This window comes from Dermacentor variabilis, chromosome 1 (assembly GCF_050947875.1).
Source record: "Dermacentor variabilis isolate Ectoservices chromosome 1, ASM5094787v1, whole genome shotgun sequence".
Taxonomy (NCBI): Eukaryota; Metazoa; Arthropoda; class Arachnida; order Ixodida; family Ixodidae; genus Dermacentor; species Dermacentor variabilis.
Genome location: NC_134568.1, coordinates 81,669,352 through 81,696,992, shown reverse-complemented (window position 1 = coordinate 81,696,992; position 27,641 = coordinate 81,669,352). Strand labels below are relative to the sequence as shown.

Here is a 27,641-nt window from a genome sequence, read left to right as displayed (position 1 = left end):
GAATGGCCACTCATTATAACTGTATAGATAATCGTCAGACAAAATTGCCTGCATTAATTTTTTTTTCTGCACCATACTGTTCTTGAACATTGATCTGTTGGAGACATTAAGTTAATTAAATAAAATTTTCAAAAATTGTTTACTTTTCTGTCAATATGTTCTCCCTTTAAAAAAAATTTACGAACTAGCAATCAATACACCAATTCAGTGTATCAAAAATAATGCATATCAGTTTTGCAACTCTACACATTACTTTCTGAACAATCACACTGGGAAGAGAACCCACAATGAGCATAGTGCAAGAAAAATAAATAAGGTCATAAGTGCAGGACACTGCGCATGGCCATGCTGATGACATTACTTGGCCACTTGGTGCATTGGTGAGGATTCCAATCCATCTGTGTATGTAGCTTACATAAACTGTTCACAATACATATACATAAAAAGGTTCTACACATGTGTAGTCACAGGAACTTGCCTCTGGGCAGCCTCCGAGCTGACTGTGCCGGAAAGTGGTCTGTGTTCCAAGGTCCTACGTTCCAATGTTGGGCTGAGCAGTGGATCACTGCCCACACGAATGAAGCCTCTCCTGTGGCTCCCAGAGTTGTCCCTACACGGCAATGTTGCACACGATGATATCTGCCCAGTATTTGAATGGCCTAAAGAGTGCAATTTCTGTGGCAGGTGGGGCTCAGTAGATAGCTGCGCAAAGATATGCAGGAAAATATAAGCCTGAGGACAAACTCAGCAACCTATAGCTTCATGCTGCTGGAAGACAAGCAATGACAACTGCTTCTCACATATGGTTTGTGGTAACATGGGGCAAAAACAGAAAGCAACACAAGCAGTACCAGTGCAATAAAGTAAGCAGCTAAGGCTAGTCAGCAATTAATTCATTAGCACGAATTAACTGATACTTCCTTAGATGGTAAGAAGGATTGGTTGCAATACAGGGTGATGATTTTCAAGTTTTATGGAATTTTTAAAAATAGCCTGTTGCAGATAACATAATTCTAGTCCTTGAGCTGGATTATTCAGAGCGGCAGGCATTATTTGCACGAGCAATCGAAACACATATTTAACTAATTAAACTAATTCACTAATTATCTTTTGAATTAATTACTTTACGGCATATATTGCAATTAACGAATTGTAGCCTGTGAGCTTGCAAGGTGTATCCACTTGGAATGAATTTCCAGAATGACGCTAGCTTGGAGATATGCGCTATCAAACTTACCCTAAAAATTCACTGTTCCACTTACTTTTTTTAACAAAATGCTCTTTTATGCATTGAAGCACAAAAGCAACTGAAACACCCATATATTTCATTCCACACTTAGGGAAATAATATCTCAAAACTGGTGTCATCTTGGAAATTCATTTCAAGTGGCTACGTCTCACAAGCTCATTGGCTACAATTAGTAAATTGCAATGTGTTGTAAAGTAATTAGGTTAATTAGTGTCTTTTGTTAATTGTTTGAATATTTGTTTAGATTTCACATGTTAATAAACATCTTTCTCTCTCTTTCATGCTAGTAATGTTTGCCTCTTTGAATAATCCACCTCATGGACAAGAACGATGCTATCTGCCACAGGCAATTTTTGAAAATTCCATAACACTTAAAAATGATCACCCTGTATTTTGTATGCTATTGGCACTGCAAAGAGCAAAGGGTCAAAGGCTTCTATCAACTGATTTCAATGATGTTCAGTTTCTAAGTAAAAAAATTGTTTTATGGGAGTTGAAACTCCACAGAACACTTTTCAGCTACTTTCCAGTTCGCAATACTGAAACCTACCATACAATAACTGGCTCGTTCAATGCACGTTTCTATTTATTTTACCTTCCATGTACCGGAGGGAAAAATTTAGTTCCTGGAGAATGAAACTCCAACAGAGCAAGTGTGCATTCTTTTGACACATCTGTCAATGCGACATCAATGGGAAATGATCAGTTTTTAATGACAACTCCACTCTATACATGTAACAGTATAGCTTCTGTTCTGCCCAAACCAAGCGCAAGCTCTGTCCACCTAGCTTGCTCTGTGTAATGTCTGTTCAAAATAAAGAAGTAATTCTTGAAGCATTGAGTAATTCATAATTTTAATGGGTATAAATTTACCAATTTATCCTGTTTTTTTTTTATTAGGACTTAAATGTTCTGGCTGTAAATGCAGACTGCACTTGATCTATCAAATATAGCATAAAACAGGCTCATACCCCATTGGAAGGTGCAGGGACTATAGTAGTGGCATCAAGAGCCCTGTGCTGGGGTGGCTCCACAGCTTGGGACACCTCAATGCCATAGCGCTGGGCGTAGTAAGAAAGTGGCATGCTCCTATTCACAGGCCTTGACACTACAGCACCAGAAGCAGCTGAAATTGGCCGCTTGTTTCCAACGTAGAAGGTTACCAGATCAGGCACTGTGTCAAAACAGTCATCCTCAAACTGGTACTGGACACGTTCATACACGGTGAATGGTTGCAGGACCACCTGGAATGTCACAAAGTGTGTAATGAGTGAGAGGAATGAAGGGAACTGAGGGGCTTGATTTTTCATTGGTTGCCTTCAAGTTAAACCAACAGACAATGAAGGTAGTCTAGAGGAAATTAACTGTTCTTCCTAATTTAAATGTATAAGTAACAAGGAAAACGGAACTAAAAGTGGATGAAAAGATAACTTGCTGCAGGTGGAAGCTGAGCCCACATCGAAATGACCTTGCCACATCTTCTGCATTAAGTGTGCAGTGCCCCATGCAGCATTGAGCTACTGAAGTAGCCATATTCCTGTACACTTTCTTGAGTATTTACATTTGTGTACTAGGTTGACAGTGTTAGCCAACACAACTCATAGCCATGGCAGAGGATAATTTAAAGCCATGGTGGCAGGTTCAATTAAAAAGAATCTCTAATTTCCCCTATGCTTTTCTTGGATTCATTATACACTTCAACAAAGTGTGAAAGGAATCCAAGTGCATGCCCATGAGGGACTTTGCAGAGGAAGTGGGGAATGGGTTGTAGAAAAGCCACTTCCTTTGCTGTTTTCCCTCAAGCAGCAATTTTGCATCTCATCAGCAAGATGTATTAGTATGCATTATTTAAAGCACAATGGCACCACTAATATTGTACTAATACACCACCAGATGTCACTACCAAGGGGCCATATTTGTCAGAGTATATATTTTAGGAATAAACTGTGCCTTGCTGGCCCGGCCAAATGCTGCCTCATTCTTCGAACCACTACATAAGGAAATGCACCACTGAAGGCTTTAGCTGTATTTGCACATGTTAAACCCTTTGCAGCCACGAGGACCTTGTACCTCACAAACAAATGGTCCACCTCCTACCCTGGAGCAAAAGAGGGGGTTGTCTACATCACTGCAACAACCTAATGTAACTATGACATCAAGTACCCCTACAGATGGCACCTTATGATATACACATTCTTTGTATCAAAAGCAGAGCTGCATCAAAAATAGTCACTTTAAGATTCACATCAGACATAAGGCCTCTAGGAGCGGTACACCTTATATGATTGAATTTATCACAGTAGACAAACGGGGACATTAAGTTAGCCATCTGGATAAAAAAGAAATTAATACAGATGAAGTTCACCTGTCCACATTGTCCACTCTCTGGGCAAGGAACATGGCAGCTTTTCATCCCACTGATGCTTTTCCATTCACAGTTCTTGCATAAGCAATCTGAATATTAGTGAAGTTGCAGTAGCTGCATAAGCTGTGCCTAAGCATGTTTTTACATTCAACGGTCACCCATTAAAGCTATGGGGGTGATCCTCAGACATAACTGCCTGCATTAATTTTTTTTTTTTTCCTGCACCATACTTCTCTTGAACACTGATCTTTTCAGACTTTAAGTTAAACAAAATTTCAAAAATTATTTGTTTACTTTTGTCAATATTTTTTTCCCTTTAAAGGGGTCCAAACCAACCCTCGGGCTTGGTGAAAAGCACTGCTCGTGGATAGCACTGTCCGTGGATGCTGTGAACATCTCAGTCAAACTTTGCAGTCATGCACGGCACGTGAAGCTTGCAAGTGGAGTGCGAAGTCACCTTTATCTCAAACGCTCTCTTTTCAACAGAAGCCTGCTCCTCACTCTTTTCTGGATGCTTTATTTTGTAATATAGCAGAATCACATGCGTGACTGCTATTGGCCAATAGTTGACATCAATCAAGAAGGGTGTTCAGATCAGTGCGCTTCTTCCTACTGTTATTGTGCATATTTATTGATGCGGTTTAATAATCCGGCTGAAGTAAACAAAAATCTCCTTTCGAATTTCAATGATAATTATGTAGTTCCGGAAGAAGCCAAATATTGTCTGCTGACGCTCGGCCGCAGCCGCCCACGTAGGAAGTAAACTTTGGCCACCCTGCTTATCACTGTCGTAGCTGTCGGGTCTTGCAAATTTTGACTAGTTTTGAATACTCAACTAGCCTCAAACCACGTGAAACTTAAGGTCAGATCCCACGCATGCTTGCCAGAGCGTGCTCACTCCTGGCCGCTCCTGGTTAGACACCTTGGCAGACTTTGCTTTGTATTGAGCTATTGATAATGCTTCAAAATGCACAAGTTGGATGTAGCTACTATCCGTCGATCAAGCTGGTGCAGGACAAAGCCAGTGTGCACCACGTAGCATGGCCAGAATGGAGCATATGAGTGCGAGCTCGTACTCATATCGTTGTGCACAAAGCAAACGCTGTGCATACGTACTAAAGTTGCATGTAGCTGCGGTCTGCTACATAGCATACATAGTGTGGCTGCAACAGTGCTGCAAGGAGTCCGCTGACTGAGCGCACTGCGGCTCACTGAGGACAGCCATGTTTGGCTATGTTTGAGGCGACGTAGGCGCCAAAATCGGTAGTGACGTCTGTGCGAGCATCCAAAATCAAACTTGAACTGCGCACCACAGTGACATTCAGTAAACGGAGCACTGTGGGCAGGCACGTCCCACTCCGCCGTAGCCTTCGCAGTGCAAGTAATTGAAGAAAGAGCGGAAGCACCGCATAGAGGACATTTTATTGCCAATAACTCCGCTTCTGCTGAGTGCATTGAACTACTTTTTGCGGCAAAGTATTTATGAAATAGTCTATGTTAACTTCAAATGCATTTCTCGGCTTTGATAAAAAGTGGTTCAGAGCCCCTTGAACAAAAAATGATGAAGTGGCAATCAATATGCCCCACCCTATGTGTCTGGAAGTGGCAAACTGACAGTGCTGGCTTCCACTTATCACGATGCTGCATGTTCCTCATGATGATTGCAGCCTATCGCAATGACCACGCGGTTGCCAATTCAAGCAATGAGCGGAGTTAGTTTCTCCAAATCACTTCTGAGACCGCTGGTGTCGTGGCGCATGCATGCGCAATCAAGCGGCACTTTTCCTATTTCACTCTCTACAAGTACAGCACAAAAAAAACTACTATGCAGGACATAGTGCGATGGAAATGACTGAATGGTTTATATTAGGACGCAATAAATGTTTCCCATAAGAAGGTTTCCAATAGTAAAAATTAAAAACTTGTTAATCTTGTAATATTGAAACTTATCTTGAAGTTATCCTTGTGGTGGAAGAGGACCTATGACCAAACACGGCAGGTCTCATAATCATATATTGTACCAGATTTTTCTAACAGCTTGGGGCTAATGTTAGCTGGGAAACTCACTGTATAAGTAATCTACAAAAGCAATATACTTACGCTACACAGTTTAACCCCTTGAGTGTTTTGGATGCACCCAGCTCGTCAATGGCAATAATCTTGATTTTAAAGCGATTTAGACGAACTCAGCATGTCCACTTTGTTTTAGAGCGCAGCTCTTATGCGCCCGTTCCTGCGGCATGCGTCGCCGTTGTACCTTGTAACCGAGCGAACGCGCACAGCGATAGGTGGGAGCGAACGCGGAGCGCAGCGGGCGATGAAAGACGGCAAGGAAAAAGATAGCGCGCGGAGGAAGGCGGAGGAAGAGGGCATGGCGAAAGCGTGAAAAGAAAAGCGTAGTGCCGCGCGAGACGGACTGGGCGACGATGAATACGAGATGGCGCCAGGGTAGCGCGCATCGAGGCACCCTACGCGTCGTCTGTTCGCTAGAGGTGTGCGCCGTGTCGGTTTCGACCGGCGGCGGCGACGTCATCGGCGCGGCACCGGGTTATTCATCGGGGTCGGTGCACGGACATTTTTCGTTGGCGGCGGCGGCGTGGAAATCAAAACCACAAATTTACAAAGCCATTTCGCTACATCCTTCTTTGCTAAACTGGTTAAAATTCTGGCCTTTTCATACTAAGCGCTGAGAGGACCAAATACAGCGGTTTTGAAAGTTAAAGTACAAAACGTTTTGTAAGTCTTCTGCTCTTCAGCCGACACATTAAAAAAAAAATATTGGGCACATATCTAAAAGCGCTTATGTTGAGTGTGTTTGTATATGCCTTTCTGCGCGAATATGCGGGGCCTTGCTGTTGCGTCGTAGTCGCAATTGTTTTCATTTTTGCTGTGCCACGGTTTATACGAGATATTTTTCCGCTGAGCAAAGAGTCAGTGAATTCGTCTAGAATTGTTAAGCCAGCACCGACGCCCGTGACACTTTCTAGATATGTTAACCTTGCTTCCACTTGTTCTGAATGAGATTATGTTTATACAATATGCTTTACGTAAAAAAAAAAAACTGACCTCTTCTATGAACAACTTTTGCTAGGTAGAGCCCTTAAGCTGTCAACCAAACAGCAGATGTTATAACGCACCTTCCTGAATGGACAATAAGTGAAATCACTTGTTCTGAATATTAATAGCCCTTTGCTTATGTAACTTTTTATAACGTCCTTATTCCCTAAAGAACAAAGAATCAAAATAATTTTTTTTGTGTGCAGCAGAACTTTTTTTCAGCGGAGACATGTTGTCATGAGGTAGAAAACAAATTTGCTCAATTTGTTAACTCGTCATCACCAGGTTGAATGAACGAAGTGTCGATTAGTAGAAATGCAGGCATTGTTCGGATGCACAATTATTTCCGAAAAAAAAGTCCTTTTTGAACCTGCATGTCAAAGCTGCTTTATAGATCACTGCAGCTATCGGTGTCAGTTGCATTTAATTTTTTATATGAATGCTACAAAGACCATGCAGAGACCAAAGCACCATGCAGTAGACATGTAAAATTTTTTTCTTTTTTTTTCATGTAGAAAAGCAGAAAAACTCCTTCGAATGCAACGGCCGGAATAATGCGAAAACTTCCAAACGGCATAAAAAACGGCCAGAAATTTCTATCCTGCTACAAGTTGCGTCTCTCACGTTGATGCCGCTATCAGACATATCGCCGATTCCACCCGCAACTACAGCGCCCACGACCCTCAAGCCGTGATTCCGACGTTTCGAGGCCGTTGTTTCTTCTCGTTTCGCCATATTGACGCTTTTGGAAGAGAAGTTGCGGAATCCCACGTTGCGCTGACTTGTGACGACACGCATGCACAGGCGCGTGGAGAGCAGGGTTACTTTTGTTTGTGTTATTCATTGCTGCCCTGCTTGACATGATTCTATGCTTGAGACAGGCAAAAGAATGAAAGAAAACAACACCTCTTAAACAAAGCTGGATGGACTTAAAAAATAAATCTTTATACCTACTTACATGGCGCGCCGTTCTCGCCGACAAGAAAGATCGGCGGCGCGCCGATCAGTTTTCGTCGGCGGCGGCGGCGCAGCGAGAACAGGCGGCGTCGGCGCGCCGACCTCTCGGCGCACACCTCAACTGTTCACCAAAGCGCTGCATGAGCGAATATCTATCTGCGACGGCTGCTGTAAATCGCGCCACGCGTCAGCCACACGCTGCCTCTCACGATCTCCCAATTAGCGAGGCAGACGCGCCACACTTCGCTCCGTTTGGAACGACGTGCCGCACGAGACATATTGTCCGCGCGGCAGAGTCGGTCAAAAAGCGCTCCAAATCTTCCTCCGCGCTAGCCAACAGAATAAACGCATTAGACACACCATCTTTCGGGTACCGCGGCACACTGAAATTGAGGGCAACCAAAGGGTTGATAGGATCGCTCGCGAGCATACAAACCGAGCGGACCTAAACAGAGATCCTGAGGATTTCATGACAGTGATCCCAACGTACTCTGACATACTAAATTACCAGAGAAGGGCGAGGATCAGATATCCCCCGCCCCACAATACACTCACTCAACAACAGGCAGTTTATTGGCGAAAGCTGCAGACAGGAACTTTCCCAAATATTGTCACGTGGTGGTGACGTTGAAGAACACAGTAGCAATACTGTGAAAGAAAAAACTAACTTTTATTGGGCGAACCTGTGCCCACAAAAACAGGCTACACCTATAGCACAACGATAGCGGCGAACACGGCCTCGATCGTCGAAAATCTGATCAGTGGGTCAAGCGCGTCGGCTTTTATAGATCAGTCGTCGAACGTTCCAGAGTAATCGCTGGGACCCGCGTGCCTTCCACAAAGTTCTGCATTATTCGCGTTGCGCACACATGCAATGAGATTACACAAGGTTCGGTCAGAAACAGCGGATGAAACCATCGATAACATTCCATAAGCTTCCGATTCATGCAGGCGCGTCCTGCGCTGCGCGATAACATTTGTTAGGCGGCGAAACGTGTCGCCCGATCAAGACAAGTACACGTGGCAATACCCCCCTCGCAGAAGCATCGACCCGATGCTGCAAACAAACGAAGGTAATAAAGCACTCGTACCAAAGAAAACAACAAAATAAGGAAAGTTCGTCGGCGTCCGTAAAAGGGTTTAAGACGCACCACGTGGACCACTTCAGATCGCGCGGCGCCGCTGTGAATGCGAAATGCCGTCTGGCATGACCTCATAGTCCAGTGCGCCAATACGTCGGATGACCTTGTAGAGTCCGAAATAGCGTCGCAACAGTTTCTCACTCAGTCCTCGTCGGCGTATTGGGGTCCATACCAAAACACGGTCGCCGGGCTGGTACTCGACGGAGAGTCGTCGGAGGTTGTAGTGTCGGCTGTCGGTACGCTGCTGGTTCTTGATCCGTAGGCGGGCGAGCTGTCGGGCTTCTTCGGCGCGCTGGAGATAGCTAGCGACGTCGACATTCTCTTCGTCAGTGACGTGCGGCAGCATGGCGTCGAGCGTCGTCGTCGGGTTCCTGCCGTAAATCAACTTGAACGGCGTGATCTGTGTTGTTTCTTGCACCGCCGTGTTGTAAGCGAAGGTTACATACGGCAGGACCGCGTCCCACGTTTAGTGCTCGACGTCGACGCACATTGCTAGCATGTCGGCGAGGGTCTTGTTCAGGCGCTCCGTAAGACCATTCATTTGCGGATGGTAGGCAGTTGTCCTCCTGTGGCTTGTCTGGCTGTATTGCAGAATGGCTTGGGTGAGCTCTGCTGTAAAAGCCGTTCTTCTGTCGGTGATGAGGATTTCTGGGGCACCATGTCGCAGCATGCAGGATGTTCTCGACGAAAAATTTCGCCACTTCGGCTGCGTTGCCTTTTGGTAGAGCTTTAGCTTCAGCGAAGCGGGTGAGATAGTCCGTCGCCACGACGATCCACTTATTCCTGGATGTTGACGTCGGAAACGGCCCCAACAAATCCATCCCAATCTGCTGGAATGGTCGGCGAAGAGGTTCGATCGGCTGTAGTAATCATGCTGGCCTTGTCGGTGGTGTCTTACGTCGCTGACAGTCTCGGCATGTCTTGACGTAACAGGCGACGTCGGCGGTCAGACGCGGCCGGTAATACCTTTCCTGCATCCTCGACAGCGTCCGGGAGAATCGAAGGTGCCCAGCGGTTGGACTGTCAAGTAGGGCGTGCAGTACTTCTGAACGCAGCACTAACGGTACAACAAGAAGGTAGCTGGCGCGGACTGGTGAGAAATTCTTCACGAGCAGGTTGTTTTGTGGCGTGGACGAATACAACACGCGCCCTAGGGACAACGTCGGTGTTCCCTTCCAAATACTCGACGAGACCTTTTAGCTCCGGGTCTGCTCGTTGCTGTTTAGTGAAGTCTTCCGCGCTTATTATTCCAAGGAAGGCGTCGTCGTCCTCGTCGCCTTGCGGCGGGGGATCGAGGGGGGCGCGTGATAAGCAGTTGGCGTCAGAGTGTTTTCTTCCGGACTTGTATATTACGGTGACGTCATATTCTTGTAGTCTGAGGCTCCACCGCGCCAGCCGTCCTGAAGGGTCCTTTAAGTTAGCTAGCCAACACAACCCGTGATGGTCGCTGACGACTTTGAATGGCCTGCCATAGAGGTAAGGGCGGAATTTCGCTGTAGCCCAAATGATGGCGAGGCATTCCTTTTCAGTCGTAGAATAATTGCCTTCCGCTTTTGACAGCGACCGGCTAGCATATCACCCGTTCAAGTCCGTCTTTTCTCTGGAATAGGACGGCACCGAGGCCTAGGCTACTGGCGTCAGTGTGGATTTCGGTATCGGCGTCCTCGTCGAAGTGTGCGAGTACCGGCAGCGAATGCATACGTCGTTTGAGTTCTTGAAATGCGTCATCCTGCGGTGTTAGCCACTTAAACTCGACATTACATTTCGTTAGGTGTGTTAGCGGCTCCGCGATGCGTGAAAAGTCCTTGACGAAGCGCCTACAGTAGGCGCACATGCCAAGGAATCTGCGCACTGCCTTCTTGTCGATTGGCTGCGGGAACTTTGCGATGGCAGCTGTCTTCTGCGGGTCGGGGCGTACTCCAGATTTGCTGATGACGTAGCCTAGGAATAGAAGCTCATCATAAGCGAAGCGGCACTTTTCCGGCTTCAGAGTGAGCCCTGATGACTTGATGGCCTCTAATACTGTCGCAAGCCGCCTAAGGTGACCGTCGAAATTTCTGGCGAAGACAACGACGTTATCCAAATAAACAAGACACGTCTGCCACTTCAATCCTGCGAACACCGTGTCCGATGACGCGCTGAAACGTTGCAGGCGCCGAGCACAGTCCGAATGGCATGACCTTGAACTCGTAGAGGCCGTCTGGCGTGATGAAGGCGGTCTTTTCGCGATCTCTCTCGTCGACTTCTATTTGCCAGTAGCCAGACTTGAGGTCCATCAAGGAGAAGTATTTAGCGTTGCAGAGCCGATCCAATGCGTACCATAGACATCGCACCACCACCGCCGCGTGCCCAACCCGTGTGCAGCCTACGTCGGTGCGGCGTAAAACGATCGCCTATATAGGGAACCTGCCTACACAGGGCCACGCCCCTTTTTCACGGCGGTGACGAGGTGACAACTCCAAAAGTTGAAGCCATAGTTCGGGGTCTCCAATCTAAGCACATAGGAAAGGAGAAATCTTGTTTCGGCAACCACTGCACCGAAATTGATGAGGTTTGTTGGACTAAAAAAATAATCATAGCAAGTTAACATCTAGTGACTCGGAAGCGGATTTTCTATTTAGGCCGTAGATTAATTCTAATAACAATTGTTGAAAATTGCAAAATTTAGAAAAACGAAACTATCAAGTTTACAACTCGGTAACTCTGCAATAAAAGACGATATAAATATACCGTAAAATAGATTTAATAATGCACCTAAAGCTCACAAAATTTATGTTATGCACCTCTGTGAACTATATTACTAATTTGTGAACAGGCCTTTTGCGAAACCCTTGTAAACACTGTAACAAATCCCCGTAAGCTGTAAGTTAGCATACCAAATTTCTCCGCTTTAGATGCGCTAACCGATGCAGTTTAAAGAACTGCGATATCTGTTTTTCGTACAAAGTTACAGATTTGTGAACATTGTGCTAGTACATTTCTCGAGCTACCAATTTTTGGGAAATTCCTGTAAGAAATATCGGGCCCTAAATCAAGTTTCCGCTTCTATAATCACTGGCATTTAACTTTCTCTCTCAAATTCAAAACATATTTCATTAAAATCGGTCCAGTGGTTTTCTCAGACAAACATTTCTGCGTTTTACATGTATTTGAATAGGCGGCATCAGCGTTGGGCCCAAGTTAAAGCTTCCTCGTATACAACTAGAGTGTACTATGTTTTTTATAGTTTTCTGCGGAAAGATAACACCGACCTATACCGACACCGACAGCTGAAAGCAGACCGCCACGCTGAGCATAAAATAAAGCTGTGACAAATGAACCTTCGCTGAATGGAGGGCGTGTTTCTACGCACGCGCTTTGAGCAATGTTGCCCAACGCGAAAATGTGCGGGCCGACGTCGACGATTCGCGTGCACACAAAAATCCACGGGGTCAGCGCTCAGTGCACGCGCAGGCAGAAGCCACTCTAGCGCAGGATGCCCTGGGGTCGCGGCGCTGGCATCGAGGCACCCCAATGTAAAGTAGGCGGTTACGATATACAAGTTGCAATATACTGCAGTGAAAAATACGCACTGGTCAATCGCTCAAATTTATAAGTTATGCAGGCGACGAAAGCTCGTTAGCAGTGAGGTATGCAGCGCCATAAAAAAAAAAAAAAAATGCTGCATTCTGATTTTGGCGCTTTTTCTTGAGCAAAAATCAAGTAGTGGTCAAGAAAGTAGTATAACTTTATTGGAGATAACAAGCTATATATATACTATATGTACACTCTTACAATTCTTTTTTAATAATATCGCGCGACGGCCGACTGCACGGCGGCTCAGTGGCCCTGTAGCGGCGATGGGCCGCGGCATCGGCGACAGTAACTTCCAGTTAGAATTTACTCCGCTACGCTGTTCGCTTCAGGAGTGCCCCTTTCTGCTACAAGGCCGCTGATACGCCGTAGGGTCGACGATCGCGCGAGATTATTTTAAAAAAAAAGATGCATCGTAGGAATGCATCTTTTCAAATCGCCATGCAAAGAATGCTCGAATTTCATTTCAAGCCGAGCAGTCAAATGTGTGTAATCACAAGCACAAGCACAGCGCAACAATCACCTTGTTGATGACGAAGTGGAGCGGTGCACCCTTCGAGCAGCACGTGAGCACGTAATCGCCGGGTCGCGAGACACAGTCTCGCACCAGGAAGCCCCCGTCGACCGTCATGAGCTCCTCGGCACGCTGCCGCGGGATGGTGCCGTGGTACCAGGCGTGGCTGCGCAAGTCCCGGCTGTCCAGGCCCAGCTCCCATTCCAGCGCTTTCCGCAAATCTTCGGATGGTGTTTCGCTGGTCACGGGCGTCTCCTAATAGGAACAACGAGAGCCGCATTTCAGGAATACGAGAGTGTATGGTTACGGCGTTCTGCCACTAATCGCGTGGTCGCTGTTTCGAATACCGGCCGAATTCCGGAGGGAGCAGAATGCTAAAATGCTTGTGTACTTATATTAGGCGTGATAATTAAAACTTATCCGCAGCACTTGACTACAGTGCATGATATAGCCCGTTGCTCTGAAAAACATAAATGTTTACCGGTAAAAAAAGAAGAAGAAAACAACATCATGGTGCAGTAAAAAAGAAGCAAGAACTCGAACTGGCAACATTGCTGGGCTTGTATAGTACAAAAAAGACAAAACACATAAATGTGCCGCGAAATTCGTGATGTAATGGTGGCGTTATCGGCGTCGCAGATTGGATACGAAATTAAAATGGGAAAATTTCGTCTTCGTATATCTCTGCTACCATTTTACTACGTAACTCTTCCGCCGAGGGGGACAAATGCAATTAGCGTTGGGTATACCACGTTAAACAAACTTCATGCTCGGCTCCGGCAAGCTCTTTTTTCGTTCACTTTCATATCCTTTTTCCTTGTTGTTTTCTATATTTCGATACACTACGAGGTCGAATCAGAAAGTCTTTGCCCCTATATTTTAGCCAAATTACGGCTATACATGTAAAGCCAACACATCCATTCCCAGCGGTGGACCTTTCTTGGACTGGCCCGGCCTTATCTGCCGGTAGCTCCGCGCCACGACGCTGCTGTCAGTTGTTGAAGATGGCGGCTGTGCTTCACACGTCCACGGCGTACGAGCAACGAAGTGTGATTCGTTTTCTATGCAGCAAGGAACGAGCGCCCATCGAAATACACAGGGAAATGTAGCCCACGTATGGGGAAAGGTGTCCTGCGTTGAGCAGTGTGAGGTGGTGGTGCCGTGAGTTCACAAAAGGCCGCAAAGACTTGCGTGACAAAACGCGTTCGGGGAGGCTGCGTGCGTACAAATTCTGTCACAGAGGCATCTCAAATTTAGTGCTGCGATGGTACAAATGGGTCTGAACCGGTGTGAGGACTATGTGAAAAAGTAGTGTAAGGTACGCAGAATAGTACGTATACATGTAAGCACCTGTATGTGCCTTATTTTGGTTAATTAAGAATAGGGGCAAAGACTTCATGATTCGCCCTCGTATAACAGTTAATTTCCCCTATGTACACCTTCGTTAGCACTCGCGTCTTTTCGGCCCTATAGCCGGTTAACCGGGCTCAGCGTGGTTAACCTCCCTGCCTTTCCCTTATGACTTATCTCTCTCTTTCTCTCTTCCCCTATGTTTTATCTCGCTTCTTTGTTTTCTTGATGCGGTTGTAACTAGCAAAAAATCGCGCACTTCGGTTCTCCTTACTCCTTCTCGTTCATGTATCTATTTAGTGTCCCTCTTGGAAACTTTTTGACGGAGAGTTGGAGCCAAACATTGTTGTAGTTTAGTAAATTTTAAGAAATAGTAGAGAGCATGTAAGCACGTGTGTCGAAATATACGGAGTCAAAGTTTTTCTTCGCTTCATTATAGGCAGCCATGACTGACAAGAAAAGTGAGCGGACCGATTATTATTTTTTCTCCTTTAGCCGCAAAGCTGATAAGCCACTATCAACTGCGTCGTGTAAGTATAATAGAGACTTTTAGCGTGTCCGCTATTCCGGTAAACGGTTTGGGCGGATTACCGGATGGTCGGGGGCGTAAACGTGAGCGGCCAGATTGGTGGCACCAGCTGTTGGTGCAAAGCTCAACTACCTAAACACAGAGCCAATTACGATCTTCTTCTTAGCTGGGGTGTAAGTTTTCGACAGCGGCGTAATTGTGAACACAATTACGCCGCTGCCAAAATTTGCACCAGCAGCGAAGCATAATAAAGTAGGTTACTGCAATTTTAGTTCTGTGTTTGTCTGATTGAGCTCTACAACACCAGGCGGCTGCACTGCTCCGGCCGCTCACGTTTACGCCCCCGACCATCCGGTAATCCGCCCAAACCGTCCCGGTTTGCCGGAATAGCGGACACGCTAAATGTCTCTAATATCGCTCCAAGCAGTCCCGGTGCCTAACCTCCACTGCGCCACGTGAGGCCCACCTTTTCGAGAAATAAAGCGGATCGGTCGCAAACTCCCACAACGTTTACGATTCTTCGGAACACTACACAGTTGGGTAAGCCGCGGACAATGATTACCTTAAGCTTTGTGGCAAACGCCTCTACAACGAAATTACCTGTACAACGAAGGATTCGTTATGCCCCGACCGAATTTCTATCTTACGTGTGTACGGTGAGCGGATAAACAAGGAAGATAACTCCAACTAATCTGCCTATACAGCGAAGAAATTCAGGCGCCCAACGGCTGATTTGTTGCTTTACAACGAATACCACGTAGCGGTACCACCCTGCCCTCCGCAAACGCCACTTTGCTGCACTCTGCGCTAGCGCTAACGGCAGCGCTAACGGCAGCGCTAGCGACACACTTGACGGGTGCACCGATGTCAGCGAGCGTTAGTCCTGCTGCACTGCTTCAGAAATCGCCCAATCCGTAAGCTGCTTGTTGTAACACATCAGTGGCTGTGGTGGCTGACGAATACGTCGTAGTTGATGACTACGTGATGATGTTATCGGATATACATGACGACCAACGAAGTCTTGAAAGGTTTCTAGAGCCGAAAAGACGCGAGTGCCAACGAAAGTGTACCAATGATAGAGCCTGTTAACGAACGAAAAAGTTTTGACGGCAAAGAAGGCGATAGCTGCATTCGACGATCTGCAGCTTTTACCTTGCGTCGCTCCCGCGTTTCGCCGCGGAGCAAGTCGTGAATCTCGCTGCAATGAGATGGGTTGTAGAGTCAATTTGCAGTCGCACATTCCGTCAGACGAAGTGTGCACAAAACATAGCGACTTATTTCACTAAGTATCTTGCATTCATGTTAAATACAGGTGTTCTCTTGTTGAATGCGTTTAGTCTCCTTTACTGTGTGCGGTACGGCGCGCGATCTTCATACCGATGTGACCTGTATAACGACGGATTTTAGAGGTCCGAAGAACCTCGTTATAAAGGCCTTGCAAGGCCTTCATTGCAACCATAAAGTTGCAATGAAAATTAATCATAAAATTTAGTTATTTACAAGCGTAGTTTAGTTATTTATATGACGTAGCGCACTTGATGTGCGACACCACACACTGTATGCCCGCCACGGTGGCTTAGCGGCTGTGACGTTAAAAGCTTCGCCTATAAGAGTGGAACGCAATAGCATGCAAAGGTCCCTGACCGCTCCTCACGCTTCCCGACAACAGCAGCGTATGTAACCGTAATGTCTACCGGGAAACGCTGGCCGCGAACGCTATGCACGAAGGCGGGATTTGTGGCAGAAACACGGCCTCTTGCATGGGCAGCGATGAGGCGGAGACGAGCGCCAACTAGAGGTATTGCAAGGAACCGGACGCGCCGCTCCGTGGCCCCCGAGACGCCCACGCGCCGGCGTGCGCAAACGGCGGACGCCGCGGTCGTTCTGGGAATGGTGGAAACGCTGCATTTTTTTTTTTAGTTTTCGTGTAACAGAATTATGTTTTCTCGTATAGTCAGAATACAATCCAAGAGCTATCATGTCTGTAGGTTGTGTGTATGTCGTAGTTTACAATTTTCCCACGTATTTTAGCTTGGAAATCCAATTAGTTCAGTAAATTCCTTGCGTCACATGGATGCGCTGGGTATGGGTGGTTCGAAAATCCATTTTTTTTTTTTTGCCATAACGACGTCCGACGCCAGGTTTTCTGCGACACGGACTCCTGTGCAGTCGAATGAAAAAAAAAAAAAAACTAATCCCACAGCCTGGCTCCGAAAACCATTACAAATTAAAATGGTCTGTGTAACACTTGCTTCGCATGGTGATGTGGGCAACCACGATATCTCGACCTGTTCGGTTTGCTGAATGAAAGCACAGTGAACAAATAGGCGGCGCACCATGCTAGATCTGTGACTAGAAGCAGCGGTCGAGGTGGAGCCTGATCGCACCAGCGACACTGGCGAGACAGTGGAGTGCACCAGTACGTTGGGGTACGAAACTGTCTTTCCTCCAAGGTTGGGTGGCCTGGAAAGAGAAATACGCAGCACTTAATCACCATATATACACAGCTGCCCACTTCTCATGAGGGCATTACCTTGCTATTAGCAAAATAAAATTTCTGGTGAAAGTAATGTTTCTAAATGTTCTAGGCATGCAATAACACAAATGTTTACAGTACGTAAAATAATACAGTAAAGTCTTGCAGATCCCGCCTAACCCTGGATATGGTCAAGAAAGTCTCATAACTGTTGTCCATGTCATTTGCGACAGCGCAGAACGTAAATTTTGTCAATGTGAAAGAATAAGAACAGGAAACTGGCACCTTACACGTTCCACATAACATGACTTCCCACCTAACCCTAGACATGGCCAAGAAAGTCTCATAACCGTTGTCCATGTCTTTGCGACAGTGTAGAACGTAAAATTTGTCAATGTGAGAGAATGAGAACAGGAAAGTGACACCTTACACGTTCCAGATAACATCGGAGCTGTTTCGCAGCAAAATGTTTGTTTTTCGATATAAAATGTTACACCTGTTTAGCTGTAGAATGTTTCGGTGCTCTTTTCGTGCACCTATACTGGCATTAGCTCACTGAGGATTTCTATCTGGGGGTGGTAGAAATTGGAGGGCTGGATTGGGGGGAGCGGAGGGGCGGGTGCTTACCCGCCCTCCTTTTGATAAGCCACTGCTTACTGCTGCTTCTAGTGTAGAAATTGTGCAAGTCAATAGACTCATTACCACTGTCTGAGAATGATCGCTATTGCATAAACACTGCATGATCTTTAGAAGAGTAGAATTTTGGGGCAGTTGGTGATACATACATGTTTGACTACGGTGAAGCGCAACAAACGGGGCCAAAGGAAGGAGAGACAGACGGGACAAGCGCATTGAGTTAATTGAACACCGAAACACAGATATTTAAACACCAAACAGAACGCACAATAAACGCACGAAGGAATAAAAAAAACCGACAACTTCGCGACACATCCGATGATGGGATGACTAGAGTTGGGAAAATCTGGACAAGAACCTTACCAAAATCTGGACATAAAACACAAAGAAATTGGGACACGTTGAGGGAGTGTGCATCGAGCACGAAATTACGTTCAGCTTCTTTTTACCGCTTTATTCTCTACCATTGAAATAGTTACGAACACCTCGAGGTTGCGCTCTCAACCCGTGTCTTTCTTTCTGGACAACGAGAGCTCCACTCCGGTATAAATGAATACTTATCAAAGGTTCTCCAAGCCGCATGGCTGCATCCGCACATGTCAAGTGCATACAATGCTCGGAGGGAAAGAGCTAAGCAGTCCGAAAAAGACACAAACAAATGCTGTTTCTTTTTTTCTTGCATGAGCTCAACGTATACAACATTGCGGAACTTGACAGCCCCATCGATATCGCTTGAATGAGTTGGTGTAGTACAGCGCAGTGTAGTAGAACTCCGTGCAGCATACACTACAGTGGCACATGGCACATGTTACAAATTGAATAAATGTGGTACTTTCACAACTATGGAAGACAGTTTACAGCAGAAGTAATACGGACATCGTGGGCACAAAGGCAGACAAACGACTAGGCTAAAATATTTATTCCGGTTGAATGGCAAAGTGAGTACAAGCACGCCTATTAAACCACAGGAAACCAATATAGAAAATCTGGACAACGTGAGCAATCTAACTTTTCGGAACAAGAAAACTGTTGAAAACCTGTTTCAAGCAGTTTGGTAGATGCATGCATATAGCTGACACTAACAGTGGGGGATTTTTCGAAACCGGGACTTGTCCCGGAAGTCTCGGCTTTATAGTGATGACCCTGCCGTTATTTGTAGTCGTACACATCAATGAGCCGATCGGTCTAGTGATCATCGCCGTGTTTTGCATGAATGCGGAGCTACCTACTGCTTCTGTATAATTTATTTATATTTGGCTACATGTGCTGGGAAACCAGACACAACTGTTCATTTAGCACAGCCAAAATGTGCCATTTGGAAGAAATAATTTGTTAATTTGTCTCTCTTGCCAGATGTACAGCAGCCACAGCACCTCTGCGCGTATAGTAGGATCAAAGTCCGCAAGCGCTTCAGCACCCATATAATCTTTTTTTTCTTTAATGCTCAAAAGTGATGACACTCAGAAGTGATGGTGTGATGATGTTTGAACAGATTTCTACCAACTCGCGTACTTAAAGAAAAGATGAAGAACCAACCCCGGCTGCTATCCAAGGATGCATTTAGCATGCTTTGGGAGATTATTATTTGTGGTACTATATTGTACTATTTTCTTTTTTTTTCCTTTATTTTCACCTTAAAGGCCCGGAGGCACTACATAAGGGAGGGCTTTAATCCTTGTGACAATGTTAGAACAAATGTACAGAGCAGTAAAGGAACAACAATAAACAAAAACAAGCCAGGAACAATTGTGAGAAAAGGGGAACATCGTGTTGGAGTAAGGGTGGGTAGGATCGGTAATTAAGCAATGTGGTACATTTCGCGGAACGTGTTACGGTCAGTGCATGACACGATATCTTCTGGGAGATGGTTCTAATGGGTCATTGCATCAGGGAAGAATGAAGTGTTCATGACAGATGATCGGGTGTTAATATTTGCTATGGAACGACTGTGGCTTAAGCGAGAGGATGTACGTAAGGATGGATTTAACAGGGAATGCCTGGAGTGTGGATGGTAATAAAAGGTGTGAAGCAAGCAGAGACGAGAGATGATCCGGCGGGAAGCAAGTGATGGTAGTTCAATTGTACGTTTTAGTGCGGTTATGTTGGTTTCACGAGAGTAATTTGAAGTGTAAACCGAGCAGCGCGATGTTGTATTGCTTCTATGCCATAGGTAAGATATGATTAAGAAGGGTGCCAGATAGATGACGCATATTCTAACTGCGGACGTAGGAATGTTAGACATGCTATCTTTTTTTTTATTTCTGGTAATGCGGCTTTCAGGTTACGTTTTAAATATCCAAGGGTACGTGAATCATTAGAACAGAGGGTGTCAATATGAGTTGACCACGATAGTGTCGATGTCATGTGAACGCCGAGGTATTTGTAAGACGGGGCATGATTGACAGGAGTTGAATTTATTGTGTAGGTGTGACTGGTTAAGCTGTGGTTGCGGGTGAATGACAGAGCTTTCCATTTAGTAAGGTTAAGCGGCATGAACCCTTTCTCGCACCATACTGCCATGGAATCGAGATCCTGTTGTAGTGCGGTGATGTCATTCGCGCCTTTGATAGGGGAATATAGGACGCAGTCGTCCACGAAAAGGCGAAATTTATTCCTAATGTTAGCAGGTAAGTCATTGATGTAGATGAGGAAAAGTAGAGGCGATAAACCAGCGCCTTGTGGCACACCCGATGTTACGCTGCTAAGGGACGAATTATGGTTATTTGCAGAGGTAAACTGTGTGTGCCCTTTTAAGAAGTGTTCAAGCCAGGTAAGCAAGCTATTTGGGATTCCGGTAGATGCGAGTTTTTGAAGTAGGTGATTGTGGGAAACGCGGTCGAATGCTTTCGAGTAATCCAAGAAAATTGCATCAATCTGCAAATGAAGGTCCATGAATTGCAGAATGTCATGGGTGAACTCGGCGAGCTTCATTTCTTGTATGAAAATAGTTTTCCGAAGCCGTGTTGGCCAGGGTAAAAGAAGTTGATGGATTCCAGGTGAGCCATTAGGTTGGATGAGATTATATGCTCTAGAAGTTTGGAAGGAATGCTGGTCAGAGAAATTGGGCGATAATTTATAGCGCGGGAACGGTCGCCAGTCTTAAAGATTGGTACGACATGGGCCTTTTTCTAGTCGTCGGGCAAGTTCTCAGTTTTTAAGAATTGCGTAAATATTAGGTGTAGTAGTACCTGGCTAGAAATGTTACTGGTGTTAACAAGTATTTTGGCGTTAATGCCATCACACCTAGCTGAGGTGGTTACCTTTAGTGAATTAATGAGGCTACATATGCCATCAGGGTTGATCCTGATGTCTGGCATCAATTTTACTGAAAGTGGTGGTATTGGTTCAATGGGAACGTCATCAGTGCTGAAGAAAACTGAGGTGAAGTAGTCGTTAAGAGCTGACGCGCATTTCTCCGAGTTAATGAGATTACCATCCGCATATGTTAGCTCAATCTGTCTAGTATGTGTCTTAACTGAAAGTAAGCGCCAGAATTTATTGGGGTTTGATCGTAGAATCGTCAGAAGGTCATGATTAAACAAGTTATCTTTGGCTATCATCAGCTCTCGAATATATTGGTTAGCGCACAGTTCGTACTTTCCCCATGTTTCTGAGTTATTTCTAAGTTTGGCTTTTCTGTAAAGCCTTTTCTTTTTAGTAAGGAGAGCTTTGGGCCGTTTATTAAACCATTCATTGTTAGTCGGATTTCACGAGAAATGTTGGTACGTATTTAGCTTCCAAGTTAAACAATACATTCTTATAAAGCTCCCAGTTGCTATCGACAGTTCTTGCTAAGTAAGACTGCTGCAAATCATTAAAAAAAATAGCATTTCATTACTTATGGCGTCAAAATCTGCCCTTTTGTAATTTTTTATTATTTTTGTTGTGGTTGACTTTTTCTTAAGTGCTGTATAGGTTATGGGTGGCGCTCCCCCTACCACCGTGATATATAAATGGTGCCTGAATGCTCTCCTTCTCGCCCCCGGAGGGGGAGCATGCAAGAATCCTACACCGTGCCTTACCCGCACGCGGGAGCCAGCCACGGTATATACTTCGAGAGCCTCAAGAACCAGTTCGAAACCCCGTGCAGACGCTGCGACCATGCAGAGGCGCAGCTTCTCAACGACAGCGTCTCAAAATGCTAGCATGTCACGGCGGAAGAATGCGAGAACGCTCCCCTTACCACCGTGCGGTTTTTACCGTTGTGTTAGACTGCACTAGATTCGGGATCGGACCACGAAAAAAAGGCTAGACAGTCAAGAAAATCTGCCTATTCAATCAATTGAATTGAACAGTATCCCGCTCAGCGAAGAGCCAGACGGCCAACTACATATGAAACGACTTTGTTGGTAGTTCCACATTCAAGTGAGCTTGGCAACTGTCCGCGGAAACACCTGCTATTTAAGGTCGTCAAGTTGCATGTAGGCAACACAGCGCGACATTACATTGTATGCAGTGTACAGCGATTAACCAGTCGGCGTCGTACGGTCGTACGACCGCACATTGCGCGCGGTGTGCGCGAAGGCAGCCTGTCTCTCGTTCTCCTCTGGTTCTCCGCCGAGATGCGTTTCGGTGAAGGGGCTCGCCGCAGCTCTCTCTCGAATCATGCAAGAGGCGCATCCCGGGCAGGTTCAGCGGCACCGGGCGCGCAACTCAGCCGGGCAGGCAACTTCGCAATAACCCAATTACCGTTGCTGTTATACCGCCGCTCCCTAGACATAGAATGTAGCGTTGGCGGAGAGGGTGTGCAGACAGAAAGCGAGGGCGACACGCGAAGCATTCGATACATGCATGCGCCGCCAGAGAGGACAGGGACGGAGGATTCGCAACGCCGATGCGGCGGCCTTGCTCGGCCGCCGCAGCACACACGCCCGAATTAATGGCTGGAAATTATGGAGGGCGGAGGGGGCACCGCTGGGGCAAACTCGTCAAGAAAGATAAACAAAAACCTGAGCACCACCAGCGCGCGACCACGAGACGCCCGTTCACCGCTCTTCTTTGGCGAGGAGCAAGTACGAAGCATGCATGCATGCACGTGCACCGCGCTCGTGGCGTAAGCTCTCAGTCTTGGCATGCGGATCGCCTCGCGGACGACGACAAAACACAGGGTGGCAAATATTAAATTTTAAATTATGGGGTTTTACGTGCCAAAACCACATCCTGATTATGAGGCGCGCCGTAGTGGAGGACTCCGGAAATTTCGACCACCTGGGGTTCTTCAACGTGCACCTAAATTTATGTACGCGGGTGTTTTCGCATTTCGCCCCCATCGAAGTGCGGCCGCCGTGTCCGGGATTCGATCCCGCGACCTCGTGCTCAGCAGTCCAACACCATAGCTACCGAACAACCACGGCGGGTGATGCAAATATCCAACAGCTCAAGAGTCTGACCCATACGATGCAGTGTTCGGCGCTCGTAAGTGAAATCACCCAAAGGGGAAAAGGCGCTGTATGAATCCATACGGTGTTTTAATTAGAACAGAAAGCGCTTGCATGAATATTTCTACGCGAGACACAACATGACTCATTAGAAAAACGAACCCCCAGAAGTAGGCGGTGGAGAGCAAAACCTTATTTAGCCGTGGTCGAAGCGGTTTTATACCATATGTCACGTCTGCGCCGTATGGTTGCGCCAGATTTTATGGTCACGTGTTCCCAGAGCCATGGATGATTCCCTGGGCGCACTATGCGCACCAATAAAAACCCTATATTCGCGCAGATCTATTCCGAAAGTCTCCGGCTAAATTTATTTTCGACCTTAACTGGGGGTAGGTTATTTCGACGATAATTATGCCACCAACAAAATTAATTCGTACTGTGCCTTGGGGAGAAAAAGCTCTCGACAGCGCTCTTCTTGAAGAAAGAGATAAATGTTGTTATAATTTAGTCACTAGTCCGGAGTTAGTGAAGGGCAGGTGTTAGATGCGACGTGTTTACATAGTAAAGAACAAACCAGCCCAACAACGAAAGCAAGCATCGGTTCCTCATATCTATCACCAAACTGCGTATAATCAAGCAGGGGGCGATAAATGTGGTCGGCACAATAGAGATGAAATTTTCCCAATGTCATGCGTTCTTAAGTGAGCCTCAATGCATCCTTGGTAAGTCTGAGCAAACCAAGATGTGAAGAGTCCGTTTCTCTTTCCTTTTTGGCATCCAGGCGGAACATATTCCATCGCGCACTTGGTCAACTTCGCGGGTTGTGTCAGTTTCACATTTTCCTTGTTACAAAAATGCCATTATGTCAGCTACTGTTAAAAGAGTCCAAAAGACGTGCTTCGGCTGCTTTTAGCCTCACACACTGTCGTACCTCCTCGCTTCTTTAGCGGTGATGAGGGTTTGCTAAACGAACAACTTCGTTAGCGCATATACGCGCCTCTGTGCGGATCGCGGGCGCGCACGTCAAGCAGCGCCATTGAGAACGTCGACAGAAGAACGCGGCAAGCTTGTCGACCACGCGAGCCTGGGGAGCACCCCCCCCCCCCCCCCTACCCCCAACCCGGCGGCAGCGGCAGCGCGCTTTGTTATGACAGTGCTGACGGCAGCCAGATGCCCAGCTGGCCTCGTTTTCTTCCTTGTCGTGCTGAGCGTTTCTCTCACTGTCCCTACATCTCGTTCTCTTTCAAGGCAATTTCCACCGGAAGGGCCTATATCCCAACGCACACGCTCGCTGGGTGGTCAACACGCACGACACTCCAGCGCAACACAACACAGCTGTTATCCTCTGCGCTTTTTGTTCGTGACAATGCAAAGCTGCCACGGGCTTTTGCATATTACATGTTTAGGACGTTGGGCCTGTTGCGTTTCGCCTGCGACACGCGGTTTTGCCGGCGCGACTGCGGCGGGGCGGCAGACATTTTGGCCCGTTCGGCGTCGCCGCAACGCTCCCCGCCAGGCGTTTCCAGGCGTTTCCAGGCATGTTCCGATGCCACGTGTCTTCATGTGCGTGTGTGAGTGTATGTGCCATTGTGCCCGGACCAGGCGATGCGAAAGCAGGGGTCACCCTCTCCTTCCAGTCATTGTGCCCGGACCAGGCGATGCGAAAGCAGGGGTCACCCTCTCATTCCAGTCATTGTGCCCGGACCAGGCGATGCGAAAGCAGGGGTCACCCTCTCATTCCAGTCATTGTGCCCGAACCAGGCGGTGCGACAGCAGGGATCACCCTCTCATTCCAGTCATTGTGCCTGACCGGCAGCGCTACGACAGTGTGCGTCACCATTAGCCCATTGTACATTCACGTGCTCGTCTATTGAGGGGTTCCTTCTTGCCCTCAACTGCGAGAGTATAAAAACAGCTGCCCCCGGACGCCAAAAGGAGGGCTCCGATTTCTTCTGTTGAGTAAAGTGCTCTCCCGTCTCTCTACTTCGGTCAACCTGACCGCCAACTCTTTGCGATGTTAAAATAAACAAGTTGTTTTGTTGTTACCAGTCGACTCATGCTTTGCCGGGACCTTCGGATGCTTCCAGTTGTACCCCAGGCCGCCAGGCCAACGCTACCCTTGGGGCTTGCGACCCAGGTACAACCACGGGCGTCAGCGCCGAGTTCCCAACAGATCGTACCAGCGGTGCGATCCCAACAACCGATGCCATCGGCAGGACCAAAACATCTGGATGCCATCGGTGGGATCCAAAGATCTGGTTGGCAGCGGTGAGATCGCCTCCGACTCCAAACAACTGTCTGCCAGCGGTGAGATCGCGACAACGGAGGCCAGCAGCGAAGAGATGCAGTTGACTGTATGCTGAGCAGCTCAACAACGATCCGGGAGCAGTGCAACGAGCCCTGTGTGATGACTGGTTGCCTGCAGCGGAACGACTGCGCTGAACTCTTGGCTGCGAGGTTTGGTGAGTGCGGGACTTTCTTCTTCTGAGCTTTGCCAGGCTTTTGTTAGTGTCAGAAACAGAGCTGGTAATTGTGGTTGTCGTTGCTGCCGGGTTAGTTTGCGGCAAGACAATATTAGGCAGTAGAGAAAGCAGCATTCAGAGCAGCCATGGATTTGAAGTCGTTGCGCAAACCGAAATTGTTGGAGCTTGCAAGAGAGTTGGGTCTGGATGTCTCGGACAAACTCAGAAAACCAGAACTGCTAAAGGCTATTCTTGAGTTAGAAGCTGAGGATGACGAGCTGTCGGAATGCCTTGAGACCATTGAGGAGAGGGAGACTGCAAAAAGACAGGAGCGCGAACTTAAAGAGCAAAAAGAAAAAGAAGAGCGCGAACTTAAAGAACAGAAAGAGCGAGAGCAACAAGAGCGTGACCGTCAACACGCTTTGGAAATGAAGCGTCTTGAGGTAGAGATGGAACGCGCTCGTAATGGAAGTCAGGCACACGGTGCAGGAGAACGCGTATTGTTCAAAATGACTGACCTGATGCGGCCGTTTAAGCTTGGAGAGGACATTGGTTTGTTCCTGGTTAACTTTGAGCGAACGTGCGAGAAGCAGGGGTTCTCTCGGGAAACGTGGCCACAGCGCTTGCTCACTTTGTTACCCGGCGAGGCGGCCGACGTAGTCGCTCGCTTGGATAGAGAGGAGGCAGAGGATTTCGACAAAGTGAAATCGAGTCTGCTAAAAAAGTACCGGCTGTCTGCGGAGGCGTTCCGTCGGAAGTTTCGGGAAAATGAGAAAGGCAAAAGTGAGTCATATACAGAGTTTGCGTACAGGCTTATGTCGAACATGCAGGAGTGGCTCAAAGAAGAGAAAGCGTTTGGTGACCACGATAAAGTTCTGCAGTGCTTCGGGCTAGAACAGTTTTATAGTCGGTTACCGGAGAACGTGCGATACTGGGTCTTGGATAGGCCAGACGTTTGTACGGTGGCTAAAGCCGCTGAGCTAGCCGAGGAGTTTGTGACGCGTCGGGCTCGCGGAGCTAAGGACGGTCAAAAGGGTGAATTTGGCTCGAAGTTTGAGAGGCCGAAGTTCACACCCATGAGATTAAAGGGGGACACGCGTAGTGAGGATGCGAGTGAAAGCAGTCCGACCAAACGTAAAGAGACGGCGGCAGCCAAACGCAGAAAGCGGTTCGAGATGAGGCGAGCGGGCGTTTGTTATACGTGCCAGAAGCCGGGTCACTTTTCGGCGCAGTGTCCGGAAACAACACCAAAAGTTGTGTTTTTTTCAATAGGCAGCACTGACGAGAACATGAAGCTTCTCGAGCCTTACATGCGAGACCTCCTCGTGAACGGGAAAGAGTGCCGAGTGCTTCGCGATTCCGCAGCTACGATGAATGTAGTTCACCCGTCCTACGTAGAACCCCATATGTTCACGGGCGAGTGCGCATGGATCAAGCAAGCCGTGGAAGCTCATAGCGTGTGTCTGCCAGTAGCAAGGGTGCTTATTGAAGGACCTTTCGGAGCGCTTGAGACGGAGGCGGCAGTGTCATCTATGCTGCCACCCCAGTACCCGTACCTATTTTCAAACAGGTCCGATCACCTCCTGCGCGAGAAGGGGCTTTTGTTTGGTGAAGCTAGTGTTCAGGCCTTAACCAGATCGAAGGTTCGGGAGCTCGCTGCAAAGGCGGTAGTTGCGGGGCAGACGTTATCAAACAAAGAAAAAGGGTCAGAGGCGCAGCAAGCTGATATTCAGAGCACGCCCGAACTGAATAAACTTGAGTCTGTAACGTTAAAGGCACCAGATACCGGAGAGGAAAATCCCGATGCGGGAAAGTTAGAAGAGCTATCTACTGATTTGCTCATCGCGCCTACGTCAGACGGACTTGATAGGTTGCTAAAAGTCAGCCGGTCGGCTTTGATAGCCGAGCAAAAGAAGGATGGTAGCCTAGAAAACGTGCGCTGCAATGTCAAAA

The 27,641-nt window shown here is 47.1% G+C and overlaps 1 protein-coding gene across 6 annotated transcripts in view; it reads right to left on the bottom strand.

The window, feature by feature from the left end:
• LOC142579923 (breast cancer anti-estrogen resistance protein 3 homolog) overlaps positions 1 to 27,641 on the bottom strand; it is a 266,747-nt gene that overhangs the window by 16,215 nt on the left and 222,891 nt on the right. For all 6 annotated transcript variants that reach the window (XM_075690612.1, XM_075690599.1, XM_075690619.1 and 3 more), the window contains 4 exons: positions 17,073 to 17,199; positions 12,867 to 13,112; positions 2,221 to 2,493; positions 479 to 702 (listed from right to left, as the gene is read on the bottom strand). In XM_075690612.1, the coding sequence (XP_075546727.1) occupies positions 479 to 702; positions 2,221 to 2,493; positions 12,867 to 13,112; positions 17,073 to 17,199 (870 nt within the window). The remainder of the gene's footprint in view (positions 1 to 478; positions 703 to 2,220; positions 2,494 to 12,866; positions 13,113 to 17,072; positions 17,200 to 27,641) is intronic.